Genomic DNA, 13,443 nt, shown 5'->3' with positions numbered 1-13,443 from the left:
AAACTGCTTGAAAAGATTTGACTACACTTGCTATTTCCATTTACTCCAAATGTCCTTTTCCCCAACTTTTTATCGAAATTCTATAGAAGAGTTCAAAGAACAGTAAAATCAACAGCCATATACCTTTTATTTAGATTCGTCAATTATTGACATTTCGCCAATTTGCTTTCTCTCTCTGTCTTTCCCTCACTTACATATATCTTCCCACTGAAATATCTTAAGCTGCAGGCATTATATCACTTCACTCCTAAGTACTACTTGCACATGTATCTCCCAAGAATAAAGATACTCTCCCACATGATCTTCAATTCCATTATCAATCTCAAGAAACCTGACACTGATGCAACAGTATTATTTAATATACAGTCCATAGTCAAATTTCTCCCAAGTTGTCCCCAAAACAGATTCATTGAATGGAACTAACAAATTGTAGCCCTAGAATTATAAGGAACTTGCTTTGTGAGGGAGTCTGAGCCTCCCTACTTGTAAAGATGGTGATAATAATTACCTCTCTAGATTGTTTGGAGAATGAAATAACAGTTAATGCAAATACCCTTTACAAACTCAATCCACTGTACAAATTCAAGGAAGGCTGAAAGATTAGAAAGCTGCCTTAATATTGGTGGTTCTCAACTACAGTTCTCAACTATGGTAAACATACACCATATATGTCAGTAACACATTAGAGGTCAAAAAGTAGTACACATTTTCTCAAAGGCATTCTTCAAGTCCACCAAGGAGGTAACATAAAGTTGTAAGAATATATGTTTTCCTGCCTTAGGACAAAAGCTGTTTTACTTCTTACAAATTATTCACTGCTCACTGCAAAAGTTAAATGAAACAGGAGGCGTGAAATAAAAAGTGAAGCTTTTTCCACACCCATATACAAATTATTTTCATTTTAAAAGAAAATAAAACACAGCTCATAAATATCTTAATCTTTTTGGAATTATCTCTTGTGTATCTTCCTCATCACTGTCCTATAGATCTCCCAGTCTCCAGGCTCTCCATCTTCTAGCTTACCCTCCCAATCATCAAAAGAGTTATTTTTCTAAAATTCAAATTATGGCACCTGCATAATTAAAAGCTCTCAGCCTCGGGCTTCCCTGGTGGCACAGTGGTTAAGAATCTGCCTGCCAATGCAGGGAACACGGGTTCGAACCCTGGTCCAGGAAGATCCCACATGCTGCGGAGCAACTAAGCATGTGCGCCACAACTACCGAGCCCACATGACACAACTACTGAAGCCCGTGTGCCTAGAGCCCATGCTCCCCAACAAAGAGAAGCCACCTCAATGAGAAGCCCGTGCACCGCAACGAAGAGCAGCCCCGGCTCACCACAACTTGAGAAAGCCCGCACACAGCAACGAAGACCCAATGCAGCCAAAAATAAATAAATAAAATAAATTTTTTTTAAAAAAGGCTCTCAGCCTCTAAAAGTAAGCCTTTAATGGCACAAACTACCCAGTCTTAATTCCTGTCTCTTTTACATCTTAATCTTCAACAACATCCCTGTCTTTGCAGGGACTGTTCTCTCTTTCTGTACCAGCTCACTTTGTTCATCTAGTGAGAGCCTACACATCCTGCAAAACCCAGCTCAAGAATCACCTTTTATTCCCCTAATGTCCAAAGGACAAAGTTAATCATGCATTTTGTGCTTCTGCTGAACCTTAAACACGTATCTACTCTAATGCTTTGTACAGACTTCTACAGTTAGTTATCTACAAACTGTTTCTCCTATTCCACAGTGCCTCTCTTAAGGACATGCTCTGTTACATAATCTGTTTCCCTAGCGTCTAGCTTAGTTTTTGGTACCTTGTTGGTATTTTAATTAAGCACTCACTACATTCACTCTTATTTGTACACAGCTTACTCATTAAGCAAAAGAAGTTAGCAACAGTATGAACTATAGATTGATGAGCCAAGCCAATGTGCAGCCACGAGTCAGTGATATGCCAAATTTCCTACCAGCCACTGATCCAGGGTCACCTCCTCTTGGACTCACCAATGACAGGTGGGGTAGAATCAATTACAGAGAATAGGATTTTAGATTATTACAAATATTGGTCCCAGAATTTCAGTGAGGCTGAAAGTGAAGTGTTTAACATGATACCTGATGAAGGCAAAGGGGAAGTGCTCTTGAATCCAACTGCTCAACTTCACCCCGTATAAGTGAGAACAGAGATTGCAGAACCAGCTTCGGGGCTTCTAGTTGATCATTAGCATTTACTTCTGCAGACTCTTCATCACTAACAGCATGTATGGCTGCATGTAATATATTTTCTTGCATAAAGGGTGTGGTATCTCCTGAAGAAAGTCCTTTGAGAGGTAAATAAAATGCCTATGTTAGGATAAATTTCCATCATGGTAAACACCTTAAAACAATTATGCCTGTTAATCATAAAATTTTCAAATAAAGCTAATTACATAAAAAAAAAACCCCACAGAAACCACAAGTTATTCTCCTCAATAAATTAAGATTGTGCTGACATCTGACTGCTTCTTTTAGCGATTAGTTAATAGAAGCAATTCTATTAGATCTATATAACTTTTTTATTTATATTATAAATTAAGAATATAATTTATATTCTTAATTAAGAATTAAGAATATAAAAAAAGAGAGATCTAAAGAATAGTAGGTTAAAACCTGACCAAAAACTTGTTTCTCCCAAAGGAAAAACGAATTAACTATAATCTGAAGTCATGTCTTACGCAAAATAAAAGAACTAAATGGGAAGGTCAATGTATTTATCATATGAAAGGCTAAAGAATTTAAGCCTTCCTCTAAACTCTTGGTCTGATAACTTTAGAACTACTTCTGAATCCCAGCAGAGCAGAAGGAATTCAGATGTCCAGAGCTAATGGCCACAGAAGCTTTTTTCCTAATAAAAAGAAGTTAACACAAACTTGGGGGAAAAAAAATCAGTGAATAAATCCTTGGCACACAGCTCCTGAAATGACACACCAAAGTTTTAAACTTTAAATGTTACACATTATAACTTCACCCTTCACTGAAATCTCAGCATCAGTTCTAATTTTCATATTGAAATTGAATAGACTGTCTGCATCTGTACGTACCTTTAGCTAGTCCGGCTTGGAAAGGATCTTTCTCAGTAATTTAGCGTGTGCATACCATGACTGAAGTTGCCTCCTGCCAGCCCTCTAGAGCAGGGGTCCCTAACCCGTGAGCTGCAGACCTATAGCAGTCCGCGGCCTGTTAGGAACGGGGCCGCACAGCAGGAGGTGAGTGATGGGCAAGCAAGCGAAGCTTCATCTGCCGCTCCCCATCGCTCATGTTACTGCCTGAAACACCACCCCCCAACCCTGGAAAAACTGTCTTCCACGAAACCGGTCCCTGGTGCCAAAAAGGTTGGGGAGTTTGCCCAGAACCCTGTCTTCTACTGCCTTCTAAATAAATCCACGGCTCTAGCCAAGCTGGCCAATTCTGCATCTCCCTAGTATTAATACTCTGCACCTTTCTGAGCAATTACAAATTCTAACAGTTAAAAAATTTTCCTCCCCGGACGTCCCTGGCTGTCCAGTGGTTGAGACTCTGCACTTCCAATGCAAGGGGCTCAGCTTCGATCCCTGGTTGGGGAACTAAGATCCCACATGCTGCACAGCGCGGCCAAGAAAATTAAAAAAGAAAAAATTTCCTCCCATCTGTCTAGTTAAGTTCTACCCTAAAAAAATTCATATATTTCTCTATAACATGAGCCTGAAGTAAACTTACTTTCCTCTAAATCCTATATATGGTCTATGGAAAGCTCGCCAGGGCTTTGCATTATAGTGTATTATAGTGACTGGTGAAGGATCATATTACAGTGACTGGTGAAGGGTCGTATCTTTATTAGATCATAACTCCTACAGCACAGGGATTAATTTACTTACTATAGTATTGCAGTTATATCCAGTAGCGTATTCAGCATTAAAATTCCAAGTGTTGTGCTTTCTACAGATAATCACCTACAGTGATTCCTTCTATTTTAGAAAATTCTCTTCTATAAATTTTATGTCGTTTGGACTCTGGAAGTACGAGGCCTAGAGATGGCCTGCCATTTTATTTTGCTGGAACAGTATTTGTGAAAACATGGATGATTCTTCTGCCTTCTAATTTTCTAACCACAATGGTAGTAGTGCCAATGTAGGAACATAAGCTTTGTATAGAGAACTACAAAGAGACTAAGAGAAATACGGTTTTCTTTCCTTTTTCTCCAGCCACACTACTGTACCCAAGTTATTTAATTTCATATAGACTGTGATAAGGCTAACCTCTCAAATTCTATACTTCTTTTCATTAAATTCTTCCCACATAATTATCAAATATTACTCCATATTTCCTCTTTGAAAAATTGAATTTGATAATGCTCATTTTCTGTAGAGGGAATTTAAATAAAACCCTTGAAGGATATGGCCAAAGAAGGGCAGGATTTTCCAAAGTAAGGATAAAGGACAGAATTTATGACTCCATTATCTAAAGGAGGTCTAAGAAGGGTCCTGTTAAATAATGGAAATGAAAACACGCCATATGATTACCTCGGTTATTTAGACAGTATAGATGTATAATGGTCACGGTTCCTGCTAGATCCATTTTCTAAGTTATTTTACTTACTTATTAAAATTTTTTTCTTCCAGTTTTATTGAGATGTAATTGACATACAGCACTGTATAACTTTCAGGTGTACAGCCTAACAATTTGACTTACATAAAACACGAAATGAATCCCACAATAAGTTGATTTCATATAGATAAAACATTAAAGAAATAGAAAAAAAATTTTTCCTTGTGATGAGAACCCTTATGATTTACTCTCTTAACAACTTTCACATATAACATATAGCTGTTAATTATATTTATCATGTTATACACTACATCCCTAGTAATTGCTTATCCTGTAATTGGAAGTTTGTACCTTTTGACCACCTTCACCCAATTCCCCTTCCCACCACCCCACAACTCTGGTAACCACAAATCTGATCTTTCTCTATGAGTTTGTTTGTTTATGAAGTATAATTGACCTGCAATACTGTTAGTTCCTGGTATACAACCTAGTGATTCAATATTTCTATATATTTCAAAGTGATCACCATGATACATCTCATTGTCATCTGTCATCATTACAAAGATAGCACGTAGTTATTGACTATATTCCCCACACTGTACATTTCATACCTGTGACTCATTTATTTTGTAACTGAAAATTTGTACCTCTTAATCTCCCTCACCTATTTCTCTCCTCCTCCCATCCCATTCCCCTCTGTCAACTACCTGTTTGTTCTCTCTCTGACTGTTTCTCTTTAGTTATGTTTGTTCACTTATTTAGTTTTTTAGATGCCACATGTAACTGAAATCATACAGTATTTGTCTTTCTCTGACTTATTTCACTAAGCATAACACTCTCCAGGTCCATCCATGTTATCACAAATGGCAAGATGCCAATCTTTTTCATGGCTCAGTAATATTCCACTGTATATGCATGTATCTGCGTGCGTGTGTGTGTGCGTGTGTGTGTGTGTGTATAGAACACATCATCTTTATCCATTCATCTACTGATGGGCACTTAGCTTGCTTCCATATTGTGGCTATTATAAATAATGCTGCAATAGACACAGGGGTGCATGTATCATTTTGAATTACTGTTTACCTTTCCTTCAGATAAATACCGAGGAGTGGAACTGCTGGATCATATGGTAGTTCTACTTTTGCTTTTTTGAGGAATCTCCATACTATTTTCACATAGTGACTGCTCCTATTTACATTCCCACCAACAGAGCAGAAGGGTTCCCTTTTCTCCACGTCCTCACCAACACTTGCTATTTGTTGTCTTTTTGATACAAGCCATTCAAACGGGTATGAAGTGATATCTCGCTGTGGTCTTCATTTGCATTTCCCCGACAATTAGTGATGTTCAGCATCTTTTCTTTCTTTTTTAAAAAAGCAGAATAGTACTGTATACTCCTCATTTGTGTATCAGAAAAAAGAATGCAAGGAGATCATACCCTAAGATCTGAGCTAGTGCTCGGTGCCAGAACTTTAAAATATTTCTGGAAAGATACCCAAGAAATTCCCCTATAGAGAAGGGAACTGAGGAATCATGATTCTGGTCAGGGAGGAGGACTTACATTTCAGTGTTTGTTTTTTTTGAATTTATTTTTTTATACAGCAGGTTCTTATTATTCATTTTATACATATTAGTGTATACATGTCAATCCCAATCTCCCAGTTCATCCCAACACCACCACCCCACCACTACTTTCCTTCCTTGGTGTCCATACATTTGTTCTCTACATCTGTGTCTCTATTTCTGCCCTGCAAATCGGTTCATCTGTACCATTTTTCTAGGTTCCACATATATGCGTTAATATACTTGTTTTTCGCCTTCTGACTTACTTCACTCTGTATGACAGTCTCTAGATACATCCACGTCTCTACAAATGACCCAATTTCACTCCATTTGATGGTTGAGTAATATTCCATTATATATATATAGATAGATAGATATATATATAAATATCTATCTATCTATATATATATAACATCTTCTTTACCCATTCATCTGCAGATGGGCATTTAGCTTGCTTCCATGATCTGGCTACTGTAAATAGTGCTGCAATGAACATTCAGGTGCATGTGTGTTTTTTTTTTTTTTTTTTTGCAGTACGCAGGCCTCACTGTTGTGGCCTCTCCTGTTGCGGAGCACAGGCTCTGGACGCGCAGGCTCAGTGGCCATGGCTCACGGGCAAAGCCACTCCGTGGCATGTGGGATCTTCCTGGACCGGGGCACGAACCTGTGTCTCCTGCATTGGCAGGCGGACTCTCAACCACTGTACCACCAGGGAAGCCCACATGTGTCTTCTGGAATTATGGTTTCCTCTGGGTATATGCCCAGTAGTAGGATTGCTGGGTCATATGGTAATTCTATTTTTAGTTTTTTAAGGAACCTCCATACTGTTTTCCATAGTGGCTGTATCAATTTACATTCTCACTAACATTGCAAGAGGGTCCCCTTTTCTCCACACCCTCTCCAGCATTTGCTGTTTGTAGATTTTCTGATGATGCCCATTCTAACTGGTGTGAGGTGATGATACCTCATTGTAATTTTTTTTTTTTAATGCTTGGCTTTTTTTGTTTGTTTTTATTTATTTATTTTTGGCTGTGTTGGGTCTTCATTTCTGTGCGAAGGCTTTCTCTAGTTGTGGCAAGCGGGGGGCCACTCTTCATCGCGGTGCGCAGGCCTCCCACTATCACGGCCTCTCTTTTGGAGCACAGGCTCCAGACGTGCAGGCTCAGTAGTTGTGGCTCATGGGCCCAGCCGCTCTGCGGCAGGTGGGATCTTCCCAGACCAGGGCTCAAACGCGTGTCCCCTGCATTAGCAGGCAGATTCTCAGCCACTGCGCCACCAGGGAAGCCCCTCATTGTAGTTTTGATTTGCATTTCTCTAATAATTAGTGATGTTGAGCAGCTTTTCATGTGCTTCTTGGCCATCTGTATGTCTAATTTGGAGAAATGTCTATTTAGGTTTTCTGCCCATTTTTAGATTGGTTTGTTTCTTTTTTTAATATTGAGCTGTATGAGCTGTTTATATATTTTGGAGATTAACCCTTTGTCTGTTGATTCGCTTGCAAATATTTTCTCCCATAGTGAGGGCTGTCTTTTCATCTTGTTTGTAGATTGCTTTGCAAAAGGTTTTAAGTTTCATTAGGTCCCATTTGTTTATTTTTATTTCCATTACTCTAGGAAGTGGATCAAAACAGATCTTGCTGTGACTTATGTCAAAGAGTGTTCTTCTTGTTTTCCTCCTAGAGTTTTATAGTGTCCAGTCTTACATTTAGGTCTCGAATCCATTTTGAGTTTATTTTTGTGTATGGTGTTAGGGAGCGTTCTAATTTCATTCTTTTACATGTAGCTGTCCAGTTTTCCCAGCAACACTTATTGAAGAAACTGTCTTTTTTCCATTGTATATCCTTGCATCCTTTGTCGTAGATTAGGTGACCACAGGTGCGTGGGTTTATCTCTGGGCTTTCTATCCTGTTCCATTGATCTATATTTCTGTTTCTGTGCCAGTACCATATTGTCTTGATGACTGTAGCATTGTAGTATAGTCTGAAGTCAGGGAGTCTGATTCCTCCAGCTCTGTTTTCTGCCCTGAAGACTGCATTGGCTATTCGGGGTCTTTTGTGTCTCCATACAATTTTCAGATTTTTTGTTCTAGTTCTGTAAAAAATGCCATTGGAAATTTGATAGGGATTGCATTGAATCTGCAGATTGCTTTGGGTAGTATAGTCATTTTCACAATATTGATTTTTCCAATCCAAGAACCTGGTAAATCTCTCCATCTATATGCATCATCTTTAATTTCTTTCATCAGTGTCTTTTAATTTTCTGCATACAGGTCTTTTGTCTCCTTAGGTAGGTTTATTCCTAGATATTTTATTCTTTTTGTTGCAGTGGTAAATGGGAGTGTTTTCTTAATTTCACTTTCAGATTTTTCATCATTAGTGTATAGGAATGCAGGAGATTTCTGTGCATTAATTTTGTATCCTGCTACTTTTCCAAATTCATTGATTAGCTCTAGTAGTTTTCTGGTGGCATCTTTAGGATTCTCTATGTATAGTATCATGTCATCTGCAAACAGTGGCAGTTTTACTTTTTCTTTTCTAATTTGTATTCCTTTTATTTCTTTTTCTTCTCTGATTGCTGTGGCTAGGACTTCCAAAGCTATGTTGAATAATAGTGGTGAGAGAGGACATCCTTGTTTTGTTCCTGATCTTAGAGGAAATGCTTTCAGTTTTTCACCATTGAGAATGATGTTGGCTGTGGGGTTGTCGTACATGGCCTTTATTACGTTGAGGTAGGATCCCTCCATGCCCACTTTCTGAAGAGTTTTTATTATAAATGGGTGTTGAATTTTGTCAAAAGCTTTTTCTGCATCTATTGAGATGATCATATGGTTTTTATTATTCAATTTGTTAATACTGTGTATCACATTGATTGATTTGCATATATTGAAGAATCCTTGCATCCCTGGGAGAAATCTCACTTGATCATGGTGTATGATCCTTTTAATGTGCTGTTGGATTCTGTTTGCTAGTATTTTGTTGAGGATTTTTGCATCTATATTCATCAGTGATATTGGTCTGTAATTTTCTTTTTCTGTAGTATCTTTGTCTGGTTTTGGTATCAGGGTGATGGTGGCCTCATAGAATGAGTTTCGCAGTGCTCCTTCCTCTGCAATTTTTTGGAAGAGTTTGAGAAGGATGGGTGTTAGCTCTTCTCTAAATGTTTGACAGAATTCACCGGTGAAGCCATCTGGTCCTGGACTTTTGTTTTTTGGAAGATTTTTAATCACAGTTTCAATTTCATTACTTGTATTGGTCTGTTCATATCTTCTATTTCTTCCAGGCTCAGCCTTGGAAGGTTATACCTTTCTAAGAATTTGTCCATTTCTTCCAGGTTGTCCATTTTATTGGCATAGAGTTGCTTGTAGTAGTCTCTTAGGATGCTTTCTATTCCTGCGGTGTCTGTTGTAACTTCTTTTTCATTTCTAATTTTATTGATTTGAGTCCTCTCCCTCTTTTTCTTCATGAGTCTGGCTAATGGTTTATCAATTTTGTCTACTTTCTCAAAGAACCAGCTTTTAGCTTTATTGATCTTTGCTATTGTTTTCTTTGTTTCTATTTTATTTATTTCTGCTCTGATCTGTATGATTTCTTTCCTTCTACTAACTTTGGGTTTTGTTTGTTCTTCTTTCTCTAGTTCCTTTAGGTTTAAGGTTAGATTGTTTGAGAGTTTTCTTGCTTCTTCATGTAGGCTTGTATTGCTATAAACTTCCCTCTTAGAACTGTTTTGGCTTCATCCCATAGGTTTTGCATCATCGTGTTTTCATTGTCATTTGTCTCTAGGTATTTTTTGATTTACTCTTTGATTTCTCCAGTGATCTCTTGGTTATTTAGTAACGTTCTGTTTAGCCTCCATGTGTTTGTTTTGTTAACTTTTTTTTCCCTGTAATTGATTTCTAATCTCACAACTTTGTGGCAGGAAAAGATGCTTGAGATGATTTCAATTTTCTTAAATTTACTGAGGCTTGATTTGTGACCCAAGACGTGATGCATCCTGGAGAATGTTCTGTGAGCACTTGAGAAGAAAGTGTAATCTGTTGTTTTTGGATGGAATGTCCTATAAATATCAATTAAATCTATCTGGTCTATTGTGTCATTTAAAGCTTCCGTTTCCTTATTTATTTGCATTTTGGATGATCTGTCCATTGGTGTGAGTGAGGTGTTAAAGTCCCCCACGATTATTGTGTTACTGTCAATTTCGTATTTTACAGCTGTTAGCAGTTGCCTTATGTATTGAGGTGCTCCTATGTTGGCTGCATATATATATTTATAATGGTCATATCTTCTTCTTGGATTGGTCCCTAGATCATTATGTAGTGTCCTTCCTTGTCTCTTGTAACATTCTTTATTTTAAAGTCTATTTTATCTGATATGAGTATTGCTACTCGAGCTTTCTTTTGATTTCCATTTGCATGGAATATCTTTTTCCATCCCCTCACTTTCAGTCTGTATATGTGTCCCTAGGTCTGAAGTGGGTCTCTTGTAGACAGCATATATATGGGTCTTGTTTTTGTATCCATTCAGCAAGTCTATGTTCTTTGGTTGGAGCATTTAATCCATTCACATTTAAGGTAATTATCGATATGTATGTTTCTATTACCATTTTCTTAATTGTTATGGGTTTGTTTTTGTAGGTCTTTTTCTTCTCTTGTGTTTCCCACTTAGAGAAGTTCCTTTAGCATTTGTTGTAGAGCTGGTTTGGTGGTGCTGAATTCTCTTAGCTTTTGCTTGTCTGTAAAGCTTTTGATTTCTCCATCGAATCTGAATGGGATCCTCGTCAGGTAGAGTAATCTTGGTTGTAGGTTCTTCCCTTTCATCATTTTAAATATAGCATGCCACTCCCCTCTGGCCTGTAGAGTTTCTGCTGAGAAATCTGCCGTTAATCTTATGGGTGTTCCCTTGTATGTTGTCATTTTTCTCTTGTTGCTTTCAATGATTTTTCTTTGTCTTTAATTTTTGTCAATTTGATTGCTATGTGTCTTGGCCTGTTTCTCCTTGGGTTTATCCTGTATGGGACTCGCTGCGCTTCCGGGCTTGGGTGGCTATTTCCTTTCCCATCTTAGGGAAATTTTCGACTATAATCTCTTCAAATAGTTTCTTGGGTCCTTTCTCTCTCTCTTCTTCTTCTGGGACCCCTATAATGCGAATGTTGTTGCGTTTCATGTTGTCTCAGAGGTCCCTCTGGTTGTCTTCATTTCTTTTCATTCTTTCTTCTTTATTCTGTTCCGTGACAGTGAATTCCACCATTCTGTCTTTCAGGTCACTTATCCATTCTGCTGCCTCAATTATGCTGCTCTTGATTCCTTCTAGTGTAGTTTTCATTTCAGTTATTGTATTGTTCATCTCTGTTTGTTTGTTCTTTAATTCTTCTAGGTGTTTGTTCTTTAATTCTTCTAGGTCTTTGTTAAACATTTCCTGCATCTTCTCAATCTCTGCCTCCATTGTTTTTCTGAGGTCCTGGATCATCTTCACTATCATTATTCTGAATTCTTTTTCTGGAAGGTTGCCTATCTCCACTTAATTTAGTTGTTTTTCTGGGGTTTTATCTTGTTACTTCATCTGGTACATAGCCCTCTGCCTTTTCATGTTGTCTTTCTGTGAATATGGTTTTTGTTCCACAAGCTGCAGGATTGTAGTTCTTTTTGCTTCTGCTGTCTGCCCTCCTGTGGATTAGGCTAACTAAGAGGCTTGTGAAAGTTTCCTGATGGGAGGGACTGGTAGTGGGTAGAGCTGAGTGTTGCTCTGGTGGGCAGAGCTCAGTCTTGAGCATCTTTTTATGTGACTGTTGGCCATCTGTACATCTTCTTTGGAAAAATGTCTACTCAGGTCCTCTGCCCATTTTTTAACTGCGTTGTCTGGTTTTTTGATATCACGTTGTATGAGTTCTTTGTATATTTTGGATATTAACCCCTTCTCAAATATATCATTTGGAAATATTTTCTCCCATTCAGTAGTCAGCCTTTTTGTTTTGTTGATAGTTTCCTTCACTGTGCAAAAGCTTTTTAGTTTGATTTACTTATTTTTTGCTTTTGTTTCCCTTCCCTGCAGAAACATATCCGAAGAACTATTGCTAAGACCAATGACAAAGAGTGTACTGCCTATGTTTTCTTCTAGTTTTATGGTTTCAGGTCTTTCGTTTAGGTCTTTAATCCATTTTGAGTTTATTTTTGTGGTGTGAGGAAGTGGCTCAGTTTGATTCTTTCATGTAGCTGTCCCATTTTCCAAACCCTATTTATTTAAGAGGTTAAATTTTCCCCATTGTATATTCTTGCCTCCTTTGTCTTTAATTGTCCATATAAGTGTGGGCTCATTTCTGGGCTCTCTATTCTGTTCCAGTGGTATATGCGTCTATTTTTGTGCCAGTAGCATATTGTTTTGATTACCGTAGATTTGTAGAACAGCTTGAAATGAGTGAGCATGATACCTCCAGCTTGTTTCTTCTTTCATAAGATTGTTTTGGCTATTCAGTCTTTTGTGCTTCCATACAAATTTTAGATTTATTTGCTGTATTTCTATGAAAAATGCCATTGGTATTTTGATAGGGATTGCATGGAATCTGTAGAGTGCTTTGAGTGCTACAGTCATTTTAACAATATTCTTCCAATCCATGAGCATGGTATATCTTTCAATCTGTGTTATCTGTAGTTTTTTTCATCAGTGTTGTAGCTTTCTTAGTGCAGGTCTTTTACCTCCTTAGTTAGATTTACTTATTGTATTCTTTTTGATACAATTGTAAATGGCAACCCCATTTCTTAATTTCACTTTCTGATAGTTTGTTGTTAGTATATAGAAACACAACAGATTTTATATACTAATTTTTTATCCTGCAACTTTGCCAAATTCATTGATGAGTTCTAATAGTTTTTTGGTGGCATCATTAGGATTTTCTATGCTTAGTTATCATGTCATCTGCAAACAGCGACAGTTTTATTTCTTCCTTTCCCATTTGGATTCCTTTTCTTTTTCTCGTCTGATGGAAGACTTCAAATACTATGTTGAATAAAAGTGACAAAGGTGGGCATCCTTGTCTTGTTCTTGATCTCAGAGGGACTGCTTTCAGCTTTTCACAGCTGAGTATAACAGTAGCTGTGGGCTTGTCATGTATGGCCTTTATTATGCTGAGGTATATTCCCTCTATACCCAATTTGTGGAGAGTTTTTACCATTAATTGGTGTCGGATTTTGTCAAAAGCTTTTTCTGCATCTATTGAGATGATCATATGATTTTTATTCTTCATTTTGTTAATGTAATGTATCACGTGATTGACGTAAACACTTTTAATTCTGGTATAAAAGTTAAAAGACAGAAGTATTATGAGTAACTAT

General features: G+C 37.6%; 1 protein-coding gene across 4 annotated transcripts in view; it reads right to left on the bottom strand.

The window, feature by feature from the left end:
* Positions 1–13,443, bottom strand: part of CNST (consortin, connexin sorting protein) — a 118,709-nt gene that overhangs the window by 48,548 nt on the left and 56,718 nt on the right. For 3 of the 4 annotated variants that reach the window (XM_032638455.1, XM_032638469.1, XM_032638464.1), the window contains one exon: positions 2,113–2,318. In XM_032638455.1, coding sequence (XP_032494346.1) covers positions 2,113–2,318 — 206 coding nt within the window. Of the gene's footprint in view, positions 1–2,112; positions 2,319–3,077; positions 4,064–13,443 lie in introns of those variants that run through there. The other variant, XM_032638477.1, reaches the window with a different exon arrangement.

Source organism: Phocoena sinus, chromosome 1 (assembly GCF_008692025.1).
Source record: "Phocoena sinus isolate mPhoSin1 chromosome 1, mPhoSin1.pri, whole genome shotgun sequence".
NCBI lineage: Eukaryota > Metazoa > Chordata > Mammalia > Artiodactyla > Phocoenidae > Phocoena > Phocoena sinus.
This window is presented reverse-complemented; position numbering and strand designations above follow the sequence as displayed.